Consider the following 19,987-nt stretch of genomic DNA (forward strand, 5'->3'; position numbering starts at 1 on the left):
CGCCAACCCTGTGGATTATATTTTTAAAGCATGTAAATATACCCCTATTATGTCTGCTTAACTTTGATGTCTTCCCCCATATTTAAGTGTCATATACAATTCTCAAAATGCCCTTGTGAAGTCAGTGAAGGTGATTTTTTTTAGACTTTATAAAACCAGCCTATATCAGAGTTTAACAACTCAGCCCGATTCAAAGTCAAGGAGAGGGAAGCCTCGAATCCAAATGAACCTTCACATTCTTCTTGCGCAATACAGCACTTGATGCAAAGTGGACCTCAGAACTGCTAATTGACAAAGGGATGGACAAGGCCATGAACTTTTTGTCTGCTCTAAATATCCACTCTATATGTAAGGAATATATAGCAATTTTGTCAATGAAATATAAGAACACAATTTTGCATATAAAAAATGTCAAGAGTTGAATTGAGTAAGAAGCTATCTAGCATAGTGATTGAAAGCAAGAGCTTTGGTCTCTGCCAAATTGAGGTTCAAATTGCAGCTTAAAGCCCTTACCAGTTAGTAAACTTTGGTGTTACTTAATTTCATTTTAGCCTTATGTTCCCTATAAGGTGAAAATATTTATATTTATAGACTTATTATAATTATAAAGTGTTGCATGACTGTGAACTTTATTGCAGAGTCCTCGTAAATAGAATAAATGCTTATTAAGTAGTATCTGTTATTATTAAGTGGATTTCTGACTTTAAATTTAAAAATAGGAATAGATGTTTAATAATTCACTTATAATTAAATTCAATTAAATAGTATCTTCAAGTTTCATGCCTCGGATACCAAATAATCAAATTGTTTTATCACTTTCAATTTCTAATCAGCTCATGGAGTATCATGTAGATAGCAAATGTTAAAATGTAATTGTGGAATTGGGGGTCAACTCATGAGATTTGGCCTCTGAGAAAGTCACCAAATGCCACAGCAGGGTAAAGAACTTTTAATATGGCCTCTAAGGGTAAGAATCATATGTACATATTTTTTAACTGAGTAGATTGTCTTTCTTTCTTTGTTTCTTTTTCTTTCTTTCTTTCTTTTTCTTTTTCTTTTTTTTTTTTTTTTTGACAGAAAGAGAGATAGTACAAGTGGGGGAAGAGGGAGAGGGAGAATCCTAAGCAGGCTCCACGCCCAGTGCTGAGCCCAACTGGGGTTTGATCTCACCACGGTGAGATCATTAACTGAGCCAAAATCAAGAGTCAGACATATAACCAACTAAACCACCCAGGCACCCCTGGGATCATATGTTTTGAAACAGTCATAATGAGCAAATATGACATCCAAATATGATTGGACATCCAAATATGATTTTTTTGAATTTATTTGATTTGAATTTGAATTTAATTTATTTGATATATTTAATTTTATAGCTACATTTTTGAGCTTCATATTGTTAATACCACTGATACTCTAAATCACTCACCATACCTCATTCAACAAGAAATTCAACAAATATGTGTTGAATGCCTACTGTGTACAGGGTCCCTTTTGAGCTATGGGGAAACTTCCTGTAACAAAACAGACACAACCCCTTCTTCACAGGGCTTATGTTCTCATTTCCCACCTTTATGTTGATAGATCACCCATGTATGGCTTTACCATACCTCTGGTTTCTGAATTATTAATAAACACATTAATAGAAAATCAACTCATTGCCTTTTTTCCCCTTACAGTGCTTTGATCACATGACCAAAAGCACTAGAAGGAGAAATCATATTTTTTCAGCATCTAGAGACATTTATTTCGTCACACTCTTCTTACTCTTTGGCCCAAGAAGTCGTACGGGGAATTTCTAAGATATTAATTAGTACTTCCACTCTAATTTCTCAGATGTTTGGGCCTGATGGAAAGAAAATAGTAGTGAAATTACAGTGCAAAAAAACATTGCATGAAGATATGACTATTACATTGACAATTTTGGTTGATTAAATTGCAGGCACTTGATTACGAAGTAAGCTGTGATTTATGGTTCTAACGAGTCTCTTTGTTCGGTAAAAACAGATGCTACAAAACTTCAAGTTTCTCCTAAGAATCCTCGTGTCCCCAAATTGCATACACTTGAATTACATTGTGAGAGCAAATGTGACCCATATTTAAAACATAGTTTGAAGTTGTCCTGGAGTAAAAATGGAGAAGGCTTTGAAATTAATGCCACAGAGGATGGCAGGTAGGTACAGTCTTATGCTGTGTCATCATATTTGGGATTAACACCTAGCACTTGAAAAACAAATAGTTGTAAAAGTATTCACGCTGAATTAAAAGATAAAAACTGATTAATTCATTTCAGTCTTCAAGGCAGTATTTATGTATTTATTTTTAATATTTATTTTTGAGAGAGAGAGCATGTGCTCATGAGGGTGGGGAAGGGGCAGAGAGAAAGGGAGGGGCAGATAAAGGGAGACAGAGGACCCGAAGCAGACTTTGCGCTGACCGCAGAGCCTGATGCTCTCTCGAACTCACACACGTGAGATCATGACCTGAGCCCAAGCTGGACACTTAGCTGGCTGAGCCACCCGGGGGCCCCAAAGTCTTGGCATCAGGGCAGCGTTTGAAAGGTAATACAGTGCACTGTTTGGGTTTTCTCTCACATAGTTATCTTCTTTTTGCTACTGACTTTTAACAGAATGTGTACCTTGCTGTTAGTGCATGAAATAGAGTCCATTCCAGATGTGTGAGACAGAGGTACTGCATGAGTGTGCATGCTTACCAAACCACTGGGAAGACTGGGAGAGATGGGCCTAACGGAAGCTGCTTACTAAACTTTTGGGTTCTTTGTCACATAGAACTGCAGCTGTAAGCCAGAGGTCTGAAAAATGCTGCTCTTTACAGCCACCTCATGCCACTGGTGCTGGCAGTGACATCAACCAATGCCAGCTCTTGGGTCTTCCAGAGTCGCTGTCTGCTCACAGGGACCCAGAGGAGGCACTTCCCATCACCCTTTTACATCCCAAACTCAGATGAATCTATCTCATTGGCAGAACCTAAATAATACCTACAGTCCTTCCAGTTAGAATGTACAGACAGCTATGCTTCTAAGCCTCCTAATCTCTGTGTAGAGAATACAGAAAAAAAAATATATAGAAGAGAGACTGTAGAAGGAAGTGTGAATAGATGCTGGATAGCATCAGACAATATTGAATAGCATCAGACAATATCAGAGTCCATCAAAGAGAGAAAAGACTCAGCATTTACTGAATGCCTGTGCTATCTTTCAAAAGCATGTAGAGGTTAGCTCTCCTGCCTTTTGCATTGTGACTAGTAGGGGTTAAAAATAGACCATCCTTAGCCAAACCTCCCCTGCAGTTTTGTGTTGTTATTCATGATTCTGAAAAAGTAAACCTGAAGATAGTTTGTGCATTCCTTTGGTGAGACTGCGGCAGTGTGGTGAGTAAGAGTGTGCACTCTGGAGTCCAGCAGCCTGGATTTAAATCTCATCTCGTTCACGTATTGTGTCTATGACTTTAGACAGGCTCCCTAACTTCACTGTGCCTTAACTTTACATTCTAAGATACCTCCACAGGGTTATTATGAGTTAACATTCCAAGCACTTAGAAAATACTCAGTCCAATTTAGTGATCATGATTTGTACTAATTTCTCCAGACATTTGGTTTATCTCATTTCTCTGACATGCTTGGCCCCTATTGGTGTGTGTGTGTGTTTGTGCTTACACCACCGCTATGCAGAGGCATTGGTCTCAGCTAGGTACTTAATTTATTCCATCTCATCCTTCCCGTATATATGAATTTGTGGAAAGGAGCATATGTATTGGAACTGTTGTCGCTGAAACAAGAGGAGATTAATTATTGACCTAAAAGACTACATATTGCAACAGAGATCTTCACCCTTAGGTTAGGTCTTAGTCAATCTGTCAACTGCTCAGATCTCCCCATATTCTCCCTCTTTTGTCACTGCTGCCTAGTTACCTGGTGTCTTCCATATAACCTCCAGGCTTCAGTGATGAAGGGAGTCAGAGACTTGTGCCTTGTGGGTGATGTGACCTGCATATTTAGGCCCTGGTCCCAGAAACTCCAGCCATCCTCTGTATGGCCGAGTTTAATAGGTTCTGCAGGATGCTGAGGCTGACACTCAAATGAACCTCTGGCTGTCTTAGCAAACGAAGCCAGTGACACAGATATTCTGCCAGTTTTCCCTAGGGCATGGGTGAGCAACAGTAACCTCAGCTAGAATTTCTTAGAAGAGATCACTGGAGTGGAGAAGGCTGGGAGTAACTCTTGCTGTTGAGGTTGGCTGGGGCCAGGAGCACGAATGGACATCTAGCAGGGAGCAGAGATCACAGGTCTCGGTTAAATTTCAAGGGAACCATTAGGAAGCTTCTGTCTCTCACTTTCTGCTGGGACACCTTCTCCTTACTGGTAGGCGAGGGGCCTGAGACTTTTATCTAGAAAGAGGTTAAATGAGTTTTACATCAAAAACGTCAATTACCCCTCTTTGGGTGAGCGCAAACCCTGCTTCTGGTGAGCCCCTCTTCTCTCTCTCTCCCTCTCTCTTTCTGCCCCTCGCTCACTTGTGCCCTCTTTCTTTCAAAAATACAAAAGAAACGTCAATTGTATGAGTTTCGCTCCTTCTCCGCAAACACATTATTTATCTCAACTAAATAGCAAAAGTCTTTAAATATAATTGATATTTAGTGGAACTTAATTTTTCTAAAAGTGCTTAAATAGTTAAGTTGACAGTACATAGGTATAGGGTAAAAAGTGTAATTTATAGTAAGGAAATTTCCATGTAGTAAACCGGATTACAAATTGGCAAAATAGGGCGAATGATAAAAAGCTCGGTGCAAATGATTTGCCAAAAGAAGTGCTAGTCTGCCCTCTACTGTTCAAATAAATTTCATGGTTTAATTATTATCTGATCTATTGGATGTGCAGTGTGCTAGGGGAGTGGACGGGTGGAGAAAGGCAATCTTGTCAAAAACAGATTGTCAGTCTCTGTGTCAGACAGTCTGACTCTGTAGATCTGGGGGGTGATTCAGGAATGTCCCTTTGGAAGAAGCCCCCAGTTGATCCTATGTAGGTGATTCCCTTCACAAACCTTAAGAATTATTCAGATGTATCTTAGCTATTATAATGAATAATACAGTCTTCAGAAACACCAGGCAACACAGTTGTGTCACTGCTCCATGCATCACAGATGGTTGGAGTTGATAATTAAAACAAAACAAACGGATTCCTTTCATGGCTGTGTAGACAGTTGTGCATGCTCCAGTAACCCCATGTCCCCAGTTTTACCTGTGGCACTCTCTAATAAAATTTGCATTATGTGAAGGTGTGTGTGTGTGTGTGTGTGTGTGTGTGTGTTTTAACTCTTCCTTGAATATTTTTATAGGGAATATATATTTTTGAATATATATTTCTGCTGTTTCTGTTGTTTTCATCCTCATCATATACTCATTTATTTTTACTGGTAGGATAACTATCGATGGACCTAATTTGACCATATCTAATGTCACCTCAGAGGACCAAGGTATTTACTCTTGTTCAGCTCAAACTGCCCTGGACAGTGTTGCTGATGTAACTCACGTAACCATTCTTGGTAAGTGCGCTACTAATGGGAAATGTCTGTTCATTTCTTTCTTGTTACGAATTTCTTGTTACGAATTAAATTCCATTGTTCTTAGACCATTAAATCAACAATTACTTGAGCCCCTGTACATATACTGTTAGTTTGAATTTTTCATTTAAATAGTAACTCCACTTTCAAATGCTTTCTCCTCTTCTGGCTTTAAAGAAATTAATTAATGCTTAATTTCTTTTCCCTGCATGGTAATGTTTCCAGTAGCAGTGGGAGGTTTGCGATGCTATCAGCAGAAAGAAAACTGAAGCACGCTTGAGTTGTCAGGGCATTTGAGCTACCCTTTCCTAGCATGCAGAGAAAATACAGCTGAGGAATGGAGATGGGTTTTGTGGAGGGATCAGGCTGGGAGTCCCATGGTGGTGGCACAGTGGTCATGCCCTAAACCAAAGGCAGGGGCTAAGTTCTCAGGGTTCTGGGAAGGGTGTGGAGGAACTTCAAGAGTTCTACAGAGGAATGCCTTTGATTTTTTTTTATGATAATACTAATTAGAAAAGAATGTATATACTTCACTAGTTAATCAACACAATTACTCCTCCAGTTACCCATGGTTAAAGCTCTTAGAACATTCTGGTGCATTTCTTAGACCACCTTTAGCTCTTGAACCATCTCTTAGACCATCTCTCTTCCAGTTTCCTTGCCAGATTCACTCCCCATAAGCTATCTGATAGGGAAAGCTGACTTATATGGATAACATCAGCGAACCACTTACCCTCAAACTTCCATTTGTTTCAACCAATGGGAAGCCCTGGCAATAGACGAGGGTGGGTGTATTTATTCTCCATATTCCCTCCCTGCAGGCTGACTGTGTTCATTGTCATTGGTTCCTCCCAGGGAGGCTCTCTCCACAAAATCCTCTCTGATGAAATTCTATTAACTGCTCCCTCCACCCCTCACTCCATGTATTCTGCCTACATCTTTTGAAAGAGTTTTTTTTCTAAAAACTCTTGGCACTATCCAAATTGTGTGAACTATTGCATTTCTGCTGGGACCCTGACTGATAGAGACCTTTTTTAAAAATAGTTTTCTGTTACAATTTTTTCCCCCTGTGGGAACCATTTAGTCTTTCTTCCAGTTTGCTGATATTCCTTTAAAGTGTTTGATTTTGCCTAACTCCTTTATTACATATGTAGATTAATCATTATTAGTAACAGGATTTGTATCTTTAGCTCTCTGGTTGCTGGGATCCACAGGTAGATTGCTAATAGAGTGTCCAGGATGAGAGGAAATAATTCAGTGTATTTGGAGGTAGGATGTGAAAAATGACTAAACATGCTAGATCTCTTCAAGAGAAGCAAATATATATTTCAAGGGAAATAAATGACCATCATGTTTAAGTGAAACAAAGGGTCATCAGACTGGGTTCTACACACACATACACACACACACACACACACACACACACACGCGCACACACACGTACACACGAGTTCCCAAGTGGTAAAGGGTATGGACTTGGTTCAGTAGAATTGTACCTTTAGGTGAGATGTTTTGTCATAGGAATTTAGCTACTTCAGGGGTTTGCACTCAGAAAGGCCCAACCCTCTAGTAATTAATCCACTAGTGAGTCATCAGATAAAATATTTGAGCTTCAGGTAAAGTAGAGTTTGTCTCAGGCACTGCAAGTGTAGGAGAAAATTTCAGAATCCCTGGACTTTTTCCCTAAGTATCTTAAGCAATGGAGCCAGCTAAGGGATTGGGACACCATACCACTTGCTGCACGCTGTCCAAAACTCCTTATAAAATTTAATATATGAGTCATATGATTAGGCTACTATCTTCCAAAACCATTAGATTTTGATAATTTTAAATAGAGTTGCTGTGATCACATGTAATACTTACATATGAAGTTTTTAACCAATTTTCTAAGAATAAAAATAAATTCATTTAAAACATATTCTATGACAAGATTGCACTTTCTTAACCACTTCTTGGAGGTTACCTTCTAATATTTGAAGCCAGTCCCTGGTGTAAAGAAGCATATCTCACTAACTGATGGTAACAAATAGATCCCTGTGTAGTTTAGAGAAACTTCTTTTCCCCAGAAAATAATTTTTGAAAAGATATGCTTGACCTGTTGCAATCAGAAGTAGCTGTCCTTGATCTAACTGTCCTTTAACTATATCAATCTTTTAAGTATCAACTGCACTCCATCAATTCTAATTCCATATGCTTCTTGGAAAGAGCAGATTTTAATGTCAGATGCTACAGTCTGTATTGGTTGCTTTAGGTAAGTTGAAAAATGAGTGAGCTCTTAGGAAGTGTTGAAGAGAAATGTAAATTCTCTGAGCTCACAGATCTGAAACCTGTTGAGTAAATAATTTCTTATTTAAGTCCCTGAAGTTTACACAGTCACTGACTGCATTTTTAAAATAAAATAGTCTCTTTTGAATAAAAAACAATGTTTTTTTTGCCAGTGTAAATTTCCAGAAATTGGCAAATACTCACAGGGGCGTAGATGATGCCTCCCACTTGGGGAATAAGGAGCCCATGGGAAGGTCCTAAGAGATATTACTTAATTGTCTCCACTGAGAAAAGACAAATGTCCCTGGGTACAAGAGAGAATTGAAATCAAATTTCAGAAGTAAAGACCATTAGGGATAAGTTTGGTTTTTTGTTTTGTTTCACTCTTCCTTTATTTTGATAAACATTTCCATGGACTGTAACACTCAAAGTCATCACCTACTCTTAGTATCCAAAACCTATAAAGAACTTATAAAACTCAACACCCCAAAAAATGAATAATCCAATGAAAAATGGGATGAAGACTTGAATAGACATTTTCCCAAAGAAGACATCCAGATGGCCAATAGACACATGAAAAGATGCTCAACATCACTCACCCTCAGAAAATGCAAATCAAAACTACAATAAGATATCCCCTCACACCTGTTGGAAAGGCTAAAATTAATACACAAGACACAACAGGTGTTGGTGAGGATGTGGTAAAAGGGGAACCCTCTTACACTATTGGTGAGAATGCAAACTGGTACAGCCATTGTGGAAAATAGTATGGAGATTCCTTAAAAGGCTAAAAATAGAACTACCCTACAATCCAGCAATTGCACTACTATGTATTTACCCCCCAAATACAAAAATACTCATTCAAAGGGATACATGCACTCCAGTGTTTATAGCAGCATTACCTATAATAGATTACAGAAAAAGCCCAAGTGTCCATGGATTGATGAATGGATAAAGAGGATGTGGGGTGTGTGTGTGTGTGTGTGTGTGTGTGTGTGTGTGTGTGTATACACACACACACACACACACACTGGAATGTTATCAGAAATAAAAAAGAATGAAATCTTGCCATTTAGAATGACATAGGTGGAGCCAGAGTATTAAGTTAAGCAAAATCAGTCAGAGAAAGGCAAATACAGGATTTCACTCGTATATGGAATTTAAGAAACAAAAAAATAAGCAAAGAGGAAAAAAAGAGAGAGAGGAAAAACCAAGAAACAGACTTTTACCTATAGAGGGCAAACTGATGGTTACCAGAATGGGGGTGGGCAGGGGGACAGGTGAAAAGGTGAGGGGACTAAGGAGTGCACTTGTTGTGATGAGCACTGGGTGATGTATGGAAGTGTTGAATCACTAAGTAATACACCTAATATTACACTGTATGTTAACTAACTGGAATTTAAATACATTTTAAAATTAAAAATTTTTAAATTAAAAAAAAATCATCACCTACTCAATTTTCTAGTCTGTGACATATTTATTGGTGCCAGATTTTTCTCTTCCAATAAAAACAGACTTCCTACTCTTTTTCAGAACTCTAGGCCAAGAGAGTATAAAAGTTGCTGTTATATACTGAGAATTTATTGTTAGAAGTTACAATTAAAATCCAGAGCATACAAAAAAGAAAGCCTGAGTTCATGTTCTTTATCTTATTTTCCTATAGTCATAGGACCTAATTTTATTGCTCGAATGTGGTAATTGCATGCATGATTGAAGTGATATTATACTTTTCACTTACTCATTTAATCACAAAACATTTATATGCAAAGCACTGAGGGTGATGCAAATATTAATAAAATGCAGTCCCTATAACTCTTGAAGATCTGTCATATTCAGGAAATGAATCAGGTACATAAATAAACATATGAGCAGGAAGATACTGATCCTCTTGAGATAGATCATGTTTCTCAAAATCGCACATAATGGGAATGCAGGGCAACTGCTTAGAAATGAAGATTCCTGGGCCCAGCTCCGTCAGTAAGCCAGAGAGACAGGGCCCAGAAACAAATCCTCGTTGTTAATATCTACTTCTGAAAGAATGTTTATGATCATGGTCAAGGATGCCCTTTGAGAACTGGCATCAGAGGGAAGGGAGAGAGTGTTTATGGTAGGGAATATATGTGCAGGAAGCTGCATTTGAAGCGGAACTGGAAGGGCTGCTGAGATGTGGACAATTGGGTGTGGAGACCCGGGCCTGGAGAGAAAGAAAGGGGGCTGGCAGTGTGCCTCAGGGAGAAAATTGAGTGGAGAAAGCCACGATCTGCACTCTCCTTACCTTAATTTTTTTTTATTGTTAATTAGATGTTCCGGATCCACCAGAAAACCTACACTTGTCTGAAAGACAGAACAGGAGTGTTCGGCTGACATGGGACGCTGGAAATGATCACAATAGCCGTATTAGTGGTAGGGAATACTATGTTGGGGTAACTATGTTCCTGAAGCTCCTGAGTCACAGTTAATATTAAGGCCATTTTTTTTTTTACCACAGTTCTAGATTATCCTTCTTAAAATATTTTTTCAAACTTTTTTAATGTTTATTTACTTATTTATTTTGAGAGAGAGAGAGAGAGCATGCACGTGCACAAACTGAGGAGGGGCAGAGAGAGGGAGAGAGAGAATCCCAAGCAGGGTTCTCACTGTCAGTGTAGGGTCCAACCCAGTGTAGGCTAGAACCCACGAACTGTGAAATCATGATATGAGCTCGAATCAAGAGTCAGATGCTCAACAGACTGAGCCACCTAGGCTCCCCATCCTTTCAGACTTTTTATATTGTATGTAAGTGTTATTATAACTTAAACATACTAACTCCATTCTAATTTTTACTTTTTCTTATGCTTCTACTGCCAGAATACATTGTTGAATTTGAAGGAAACAAGGAAGAACCTGGAAGATGGGAGGAACTGACTAGAGTCCAAGGAAAAGAAACAACAGTCATATTATCTTTGGCTCCATATGTGAGATATCAGTTCAGGGTCATAGCCGTGAATGAAGTAGGGAGAAGCCAACCTAGCCAGCCATCAGATCATCATGAAACACCTCCAGCAGGTATGTGAGTTCTCACATCAGGTTTTGAAATATTTTGAAAATATTTTGAATATTTCAAAATAAAATATTTCAAAATATCATCAGTTTCAAAATATTTTAGTTTTGTCCCATCTTTCAACATATGAAACAACAAATTGATACTATGGTGTAGGGTTTTAGATTTCTTCTAATAGACAGCTTGAAAAGTTCTGCGAACTAACAGCACACAAATATCCAAAGTACATCAGATTAAAAAGTAGTATATGCATGTTTGATAGAGAGCAGGAAATTACAAGGAGGTATATGAGCAAACATTACTTTGAATTATCTGTGATAGGTAAGTATCATGTTAAAATCAGGTATCAAGTATGTTATAAACTGAATTTCAGTATATAGAAAATCAGCTTTCTCCCTTTATATTCCTTTTTATTTAAATTTTCTGAAATAAAACAGTTGATTCATTGTAGTCACCTTATTAACATTTTCTTCTAATGTTTATTTTTGAGGGAGAGAGAGAGAGAGAGGGAGAGAGCATGAGCACAAGTGGGTGAGGAGCAAAGAGAAAGGGGAACAGAGGATCCAAAGTGGGCTCTGAGGTGACAGCAGAGAGCCTGATGTAGGGCTCGATCCCACGAACCATGAAATCATGACCTGACCCAAAGTCAGACACTTAACCGCCTGAGCCACCCAGGTGCCCCAACACTTGAAAATATCTAGGAGTGCTTGAGTGGTCATAACAGTGACATTATTATTTTTTCCCCTGGGCAAAATAAATACGCGAGGGTATAACTTCCCTTTTGGATTGAGGAAAAGCAAGAAGAGATAGTAACTGAATCACACATACGTGTGTGATTTAAGTGTAAGTTGCATTTGGCACTAAAACTACACTTAGCCCTTTCTTATGAAATGGAACCATCTGAATATATTTCATGGGCACATTACCTGCTCTTTCCTATTTGTTGTCCCTAACACTGGGCTGTTGAAATTAAGACATGGTGTTTGTCCGTTAAGATGGAAATATTCACAGCACACATTACTAACAGTAATTCTAATAGGAAAAGGAAAGGTTTAAAATTAAAATGTATATATAAAAAGTAGGTTTAACATTTGGGGATGCCTGGGTGGCTCAGTCAGTTGACCATCCGACTCTTGATTTCAACTCAGGTCATGCTTTGAGGGTCATGGTATTGAGGCCCGTATCAGGCTCTGTGCTGAGCATGGAGATTAAGATTCTCTTAATCTTAATCTGATTAAGATTCTCTCTCTCTCTCTCAAATAATTTTTTTTAAAGTAGGTTTAAGAATTTTAAAAAAGCAAGTTGAAAAATTTAAAGAGAAGGTTTAAAATGAAGATACCTAAACTGAACCATCTACTTTCTATTAAATAATAATTATATTACTTCAAGCGTATGATTTTACCCCTTTAAATAAAAATATATATTAAATTTTTTTAATGTTTATTTTTTTTTTGAGACAGAGAGAGACAGAGCATGAGCGGAGGAGGGTAGAGAGAGGGAGGGAGACACAGAATCCAAAGCAGACCCCAGGCTCTGAGCTGTCAGCACAGAGTCCGATGCGGGGCTTGAACCCGCAAGCCATGAGATCATGACCTGAGCCGAAGTTGGATGCTCAACCAACTGGGCCACCCAGGCGCCCCAAATAAAATAAATATTTAAAAGCTGCCTTATGTGAGCTCATGGATAGGTTAACTAATCTTATAGTGATAATCATTTTACAATATATACATATAAATATAAAATGTGTATCTATGTATTTGATACATATATGTATATATATACATACATACACACTTATGAAATCATTACACTCTATACCTTAAACTTACACAATGTTACATGTCAATTACATAAAGCTGGGGGAAAAACTGCCTTAAGTCTTTTTACAGATGTGGCCAGATAGAAATAAACAAATACAATCAAAGTTATTTAAAATTGTTTTTAGCTGGAGGAGGGATGACAGGCTGATTTACCTATGGACCATAAAATTGGAAACTGTAATTTTAATACTTATAATTTTTCAGCTCCAGACAAGAATCCACAAAACATAAGGGTTCAAGCCTCTCAACCCAAGGAAATGATTATAAAATGGGAGGTATGTATTCTTTAATGTGTTATACACTGCTTTGTGTTCTTTTTTTTCTTTCTTTTAGATCTGCATGCTACGTGTAAGGATAGAAAAATATTTTTTAAGAACAAAGATATAAGATTTGTATATTTGATAAATGTATTCAATTTGTATATTTTACAGATCTTTGTGATTAGAATATTATTAGAATGTTAAACAGTGGTAAATTATGTAAAGTTTATAAAGGTTGATATAATTGTGATCAATTATAAAAATTGTCAGATTTTTTAGTATTTTTACAACTAGTATTCTCAATCCTTTCATGTAAAAAATATACTCAAAAATTTTCACTAAATTTTAGTACATGGTCTAATAAACATTATGAATATCTAAAGGATGGCTGCCAAATAATACCCACTACTTACTAAGCACGATCAAGCTTTTTGTATACTGTTTTCTAATTCTGAGAACAACCTTGTCATTTACAGCTTTGTCTAGATATAGGAGCTGAGGTCAGGGTGATTGGCACTAGACATCAACAAACCTAGGGTATCAGCATAGGACTTTAAACTGCACTTTTTGCCCCTTTATATATCTCTATTAAAGGTTATGAAGTAGACTTTCGTCTTTGAATTTGGCATGAAATTTCACATCTGCTCAGATGACTTTTTTTTGAGTGTCATTTCTAAATTTCTTCTTAGTGGGTAATTCCCCCCCCCCTTTTTTTGGACATATTCATGAACAAGTAATTTAACCTACTTGAAAGTAGATTACCAAACATTGTGATTTTAATAATAGACTTCCAACATTAAATTCACTGAATTGTATGTAAATGTAGAACATTCTTGCATGTATGCCGGAATATACTATTTTATTTCTAAACCTCTTTCCAGATACGATTTTGCGAAGGGTTTTAGGATGTATGAACCTTAGTTTGATGTTTTTTAGTCAATATTTTTATATTAACACTAACCCATTATTCACATTTCAGTGCAATTAAGGTTTGCGAATTTGAAATTTGAAGACAAATGGTAATACACAGAATCTAAATATATCCAAGAATATTATTTCTTTCCTTGAATTTGTGGTCATGCATATTTGCTACTACATTGTCTTGATAATTACTTAATTTATAATCTGAAATTATGTTAATATCTTATTCTTGTAGAGTCTCTGTCCTTTTCTCTCTTAAGTTTCATAGAAATTTCCGTCAGACAGATGTTATAAGTGGTTAGATGAAAATAATAGCATGTAATGATCAGGCCGGTTCCTCAGAGAAACACACCATGGCATACCAGTATCAGCTCATTAGTCGTCCGCACTCCTGAAGGGCCACCGCAGCTCGATGCTGTCAGCTGTATGTTTCATACAGAGAAGCTGGGACTCTCATTTTAATGACCTTACCCAGATGCCCTGCGCTGAGTCAGTGATGAAAAGAGGGCCCGACCCCCACCCCTGCTTTTGCCCTTCCCGTCTGCTATCTTCGTTGGGGGCCTCTTTGAGAATTTGCTGTGGTTTTGTTGCCAGTTGTCTGAAAGCCAAATACAAAATATTCCTCCGGCTTCTTCCGGAGTCCAGGCACCCAGGAGCCTGGTGATTTAGATAAGATTTTTCTTAAAAGTGTTACCTATGGTGGCAGTTTATTTTAAAATTTGCCAGAGAGCTTTATCAAATGTAACAATTTTCCTTGGAGCAAAACATGTGTAAATTGAATACTTTTATTTGTGCACATTTATTGTTGGTAGAGGCTGAAGGAACCATAATTCCAGATTGCGGTATGAAACTAGAAGCTTGTGGCCTGATTCATCTGGGCACTGCTAGAGCCCCTGGTGAATTTATATCCTGATGGTAGTAAAAAATTACCTCGGTGCAAAACTTTGAATGCAAAGTATAGACAGTGACTGAAATCTCAGAAGGGTTTTGTTTTGTTTTGATTTTTTTCCCCCTCATAACTAATTTAAGGGATCACCTTGGAGTCCGTGTAACTTGAAATTGTTTTGCTGATATAGCACTCCTTTCAACCTAATTCCAGCCAATCCATCTAAAGAGTATTTTAGTAAATTGGACTGAGTCAAGAAGCTTTGCACATTCTGTAAGAAAACACTACATACCACATTACTGAATCGCTCGTCTATACCCCCAAAATTACTGTTTATTTAAGTGAACCTTACACTCTAGGACTAAAGTCACATTTTTATGTATTCTATATAACAGATTCGTTTAAATGCATATTCCCATTTTTGGAATGAAATAGGTGGTTTAAATCACTTTAACTTTTTTTAATTAAAGTAATGCTTGATTAAAAATGAGAGTGGAAATAACCAATTTCCTATATGAGAAATTCCTCCACTAAATTTTCTTTTACAGCAAAATATAGTGGAAGCTGGTAATGGGAGGGGGGCACTTTGTCTTAACGAAATAGTCAAGAAGCTAGAGAGTTATTTTATTATAGAGAAGAGCTATATCTTCTAGGCGCTAATGTGTAAACATGCATATTATCCAGAAATAAGGATTTACTCAATCTCTCTCTTCTCTTGAAAAGCAGATGGAGAAGGATGGATGGGGTCAGGTGGAAAGAGTTCTGACTGAAAATTCATGGGAGATCTCTTTCACAATCATGCAGTTCATGATCATGCCCTTTTTATATCTCCTAGTTCTTTGGTCATGAAATAGTAGAGGAAAATTTAGACAAAAGCAAAAGTCCTCGTGGAATTTCTTAGTAAATCCTTTCATATACGAACAGTGAAACTTAACCACAAGGGCATAATCAAGGCATCTAAATTGTGGCTCCTTACTACTTAGGTAGGTGAAGGACTAACTTTCAAACTTAGAGAAAGACAAAAATTTTCCTAAGCGTTTCTAAGCCAGGGGGAGGTTTACAATCTTCCAAGACCCGATCCCTCTATTGCAGTGTTTCTTAGGCCATTTAGGGTGGATTGCCGCCGTCTCTGACTCAGCATATCTGTGATCACACTAGATGAGTCTTACCTTTTGTCTTAGCCTTTGAAATCCATGGAGCAGAATGGACCAGGACTAGAGTACAGAGTGACATGGAAGCCACAGGGAGCCCCCGTGGAGTGGGAAGAAGAGACGGTCACAAACCACACCTTGCGCGTGATGACGCCTACTGTCTACGCTCCTTATGATGTCCAGGTCCAAGCCGTCAATCACCTTGGCTCTGGCCCTGAGCCTCAGTCAGTGATTCTGTATTCTGGGGAAGACTGTAAGTGATACACCTGAAACCGCCAAGCACCTCTTTCATGTATATTGCATTTCTATTGATGAACATTTTTGAGCAATTACTGCATGCAAAGAGGATATACTAGCTGTGGGAGATTAACAGAAATATAATACTTGGTTCCTACTTGAGGGTTGACTGTAGGATAGCTGATCACTATAGAGTGGTAAGGAAGTATGTTAAAAGTTTTAATTTTATTCAACTTCCCAGTAAACCCATTTCTATATTAAAATCAAAGACGAGTAATCATCACTGTAATTAGTTGATCAGTATAACTGTCATATGGTTTCCAGTGACATTTGTCCTTACTTATCAAAGACTTCCTAACAACCATCTGCTGCCTTGCACTGGCCTCACTCACTTGTATGTCTGGAATCTTCCTCATGCAGATGAGATGCAAACTGAGACTTATATATAGAATTACACACACACAGTTTTGAGGTACTACTGATATGCTCATATTATTAAATACTTAGACCATAATAACAAGTAGGTTATTGAAAAAAGGAAAGATGCTCTATTTCATGTAATTAAGGCGTTACTCTCATTATTCTTCCAGTGTCCAGAGTAATATTTTGATCCAAGAATGGAAGGTTGAGAATGTGAAATGACTTAACTCCTTATTTGCCTGCTACCTAAATTCTTCTACCCGAGTACACCAGAAACATCACTGTGAACTAAGATATTATTTATCTTGGCTACTCTGCATTTGGCTTATTCTTCTATACTTACTTAGTTCTCTGTAGAATGGGGATAATACTACTACTTTATTGCATTGTTTTCAGGATTATGTGAGCCAATCCAACATTGCCTACACTTAGCATATGCTCAGTTAGCTTTTGTTCCCAAAAGATTGATCAAATTATCAAGTCATTTTAGTTACATTGTTTAGTTCACCTGCCTCTAAAGGCAAGATACCCACAGAGTATTTCACTGGCCACTGTTTCTAGTAACATTGCCCCTACCTGGAGAGCTGCATTTCTCCTAGAAACCTATTAGGGCTCTGAAACTCCTGCGAGTTGAGAAACTCTCTTGGTTCCATTTGGAATTGATTTCCTAAGAGTGCTTTGCTCAGATTAAGCATTATGAAAAATCACCTTTTGAAAAGGGGATACAGTCACATTTAAAGGTTATTGAAAACTCATGATTCTTATGTGCTTAACAGATCCTGATACAGCTCCAGTGATCCATGGTGTGGACGTTATAAACAGCACCTTAGTTAAAGTTTCCTGGTCAACAATTCCAAAGGACAGAGTCCATGGACATCTAAAAGGATATCAGGTTTTTATTATAGATTTTCTTCTTGTTGCTGAATAAATATCTTAAATGCAAATAAGAACTGATCTCAGAAGAAGCTACAAGAGCATCTGCCACCATGGCCAAAATGTTAAAGCATTCCTATTTCCATTGCAGATAAATTGGTGGAAAACAAAAAGTCTGTTGGATGGAAGAACACATCCCAAAGAAGTAAACATTCTGAGGTTTTCAGGACAAAGAAACTATGGAATGGTTCCTTCTCTGGATGCCTTTAGTGAATTTCATTTAACAGTCTTAGCCTATAATTCCAAAGGAGCTGGTCCAGAGAGTGAGCCTTATATATTTCAGACACCAGAAGGAGGTAAGAATAACAGTGGACAATAATGCCAACAATGGGAATTATGCCATGGGCAAATTAAACATTTCCTTCCTTACTAGTAGTTAATTAATATGTACTTCATATGAGTTAGCTTCTCACTTTCTATAAAAAACTGTAATCTAATGGATATTAAAAAAAAAGAAATTTACCAATTTATAAGTGTCTCTTCTTGATCTTCTGTTTTCTAGTACCTGAACAACCAGCTTTTCTGAAGGTCATCAAAGTTGATAAAGACACTGCTACTTTAACCTGGGGACTACCTAAGAAACTGAATGGAAACTTAACCGGCTATCTATTACAGTATCAGATAAGTAAGCAGAAATTTGAATTGGGTCCACCTATTAATATTTCATTATTGGTTGAGTATTTGGTTTGCTATGCTGAGAATCTAAGGATGGTGGTTTGTAAGCTGGCATACTACCTTAACAACAAAGGGGTTTGTAAATTGGCTTGCAGACCAAATCCAGCCTGCTGCCTGTTTTCAGAAACAGGCCATACATGTCCACTCATTTACATTTGTCAGTAACTGCTTTCTCACTACAGTGGCCAAATTGAGTAGCTGTGACAGAGATTACATGGCTCACAAAGGCTGAAATATTTACAATCTAGTTCTTTTCAGAAAGGTTTACCAATCCCTGATTCAGAGGAAAAGTCAGTAGGTACCAGAGGATATATATTTAATATTTATGCATAAGAAGCATTGAGAATTAAGAAACGTGCCAAAGAAAAGCATTAGTAAATGAGGTAACAGAGATTCAGAGCGCATGTAACTTCCACCCTGCACTTCTTTTGTCTCCAACACACGCTTCTGGCCTCAACTTTAAGCATACTTCTGTTTGTAGAAACCTCTGTGGATAGCCCGCTGGTATAGGCACATTGTATTGTGAGCCTTGAAGAGTTGTTTTGCCTCATTACTCAGACTGGGCTCTGGCCTTGTGCTGCTGTGACATTTGGTTGAAAACACCCTTAATACAAAATCAGGTTATTTTTAATCATAGTGCCTTCCATGTGTAACAGTCTTTACATCTAAGCATCATCTCAAAGTGGAAATTAGGGAACTGAGGTCATAGAAAATTTTAGATTTTGAGGACATGAATTCCATACACCCGAAACCCTAGGACTGTGCTGCTTGCAAAAGCCATCTTGATGATGGTCTCAATGAGCTATTCTATGTCCAGGTAGTTCAAAGCTTGTAGCAATCCAGGTCACGTATGAGTTTTAGCTCCTAAGGCCTGTTCTGAGTTGGGCCATATAGTTACATAGATACAGGCATAATCCCAGTAGAGGTAGCATGTTAGCATTTTTTGAGTGTTTGCTAAGTAGCAGGATCAGTACCAAGTGCTCTCCCCATATTTTTTCATTAAAATGGAAAATATATGAGGGATGTATTTTCACTATTTTGTGGATGTCAGAATTGAGGCACGCAGACTTCACCTAACTAGAGCCATGTAGTAAAGTAAGTATTAAGCAGGATTCCAACCAAAATCTGTCTGATTCTCCATTCTGAGCTCTTAAGCCTACAGTATTCTATGAACTGGTTTCAAATATATAGACAGCACTGAAGAAATACTTGAAGACTTTTAAACCATTAATTTGTTTGGTAAAAGTATGATTTATGTATCTGAAGAGTAAAGAAATTCAACATTAATTTCAACCTTTGTGTTGATTTGTATGTAAGATTTAAATTTTTTTTAAAAAACAAGTTCTTAGAGAAAAGGCTGGAATGTTAACAACTGCAGTGATTATCATACTCCTTGATATATGGATTTTTAATCAAATGATGTAATTGTACACTTACTTTGCTTTCTGTTAAGGTATTGAAATATTTTTGGATAACTTCTCTCTTTCCGTTGCTTTGTATGTTCTAAATAGATGTTGATTGTGTGTATGAGAGCTCTCTATATACTTCTCTAAATTTGTAGATTGATTACTGTAGTTTTTCAATGGACTTTGTGGTATTTTATAGGAATGCTCTCAAATCTGTAGAGTGATTTTTTTTTTCTAATTTCCAACATGTGGATCTTTGTTTTTCTTGTTCATTGATCTAATTGCACTATATACACCAAAAAAAGGCATTTTTATGTCGAGTGTGTGTGTTTGTGTGTGTGTGTGTGTGTGTGCATGTATATTTATGTATATTTTTTTAACCTATGTGATATGTT

At 37.4% G+C, this 19,987-nt stretch overlaps 1 protein-coding gene across 1 annotated transcript in view; it reads left to right on the plus strand.

Annotated features, from left to right (window-relative positions):
* CHL1 (cell adhesion molecule L1 like) overlaps positions 1-19,987 on the plus strand; it is an 82,351-nt gene that overhangs the window by 45,402 nt on the left and 16,962 nt on the right. Inside the window, exons 13-21 of the mRNA XM_047097092.1 lie at positions 2,008-2,173; positions 5,436-5,560; positions 10,145-10,246; positions 10,691-10,888; positions 12,908-12,978; positions 15,952-16,174; positions 17,355-17,470; positions 17,603-17,807; positions 18,014-18,136. Coding sequence (XP_046953048.1) covers positions 2,008-2,173; positions 5,436-5,560; positions 10,145-10,246; positions 10,691-10,888; positions 12,908-12,978; positions 15,952-16,174; positions 17,355-17,470; positions 17,603-17,807; positions 18,014-18,136 — 1,329 coding nt within the window. The remainder of the gene's footprint in view (positions 1-2,007; positions 2,174-5,435; positions 5,561-10,144; positions 10,247-10,690; positions 10,889-12,907; positions 12,979-15,951; positions 16,175-17,354; positions 17,471-17,602; positions 17,808-18,013; positions 18,137-19,987) is intronic.

The sequence above is a fragment of the Lynx rufus genome, unplaced genomic scaffold (assembly GCF_022079265.1).
Source record: "Lynx rufus isolate CCGP_SWC_20201006 ecotype Redwood Valley unplaced genomic scaffold, mLynRuf1.p SCAF_4, whole genome shotgun sequence".
Classification (NCBI taxonomy): domain Eukaryota; kingdom Metazoa; phylum Chordata; class Mammalia; order Carnivora; family Felidae; genus Lynx; species Lynx rufus.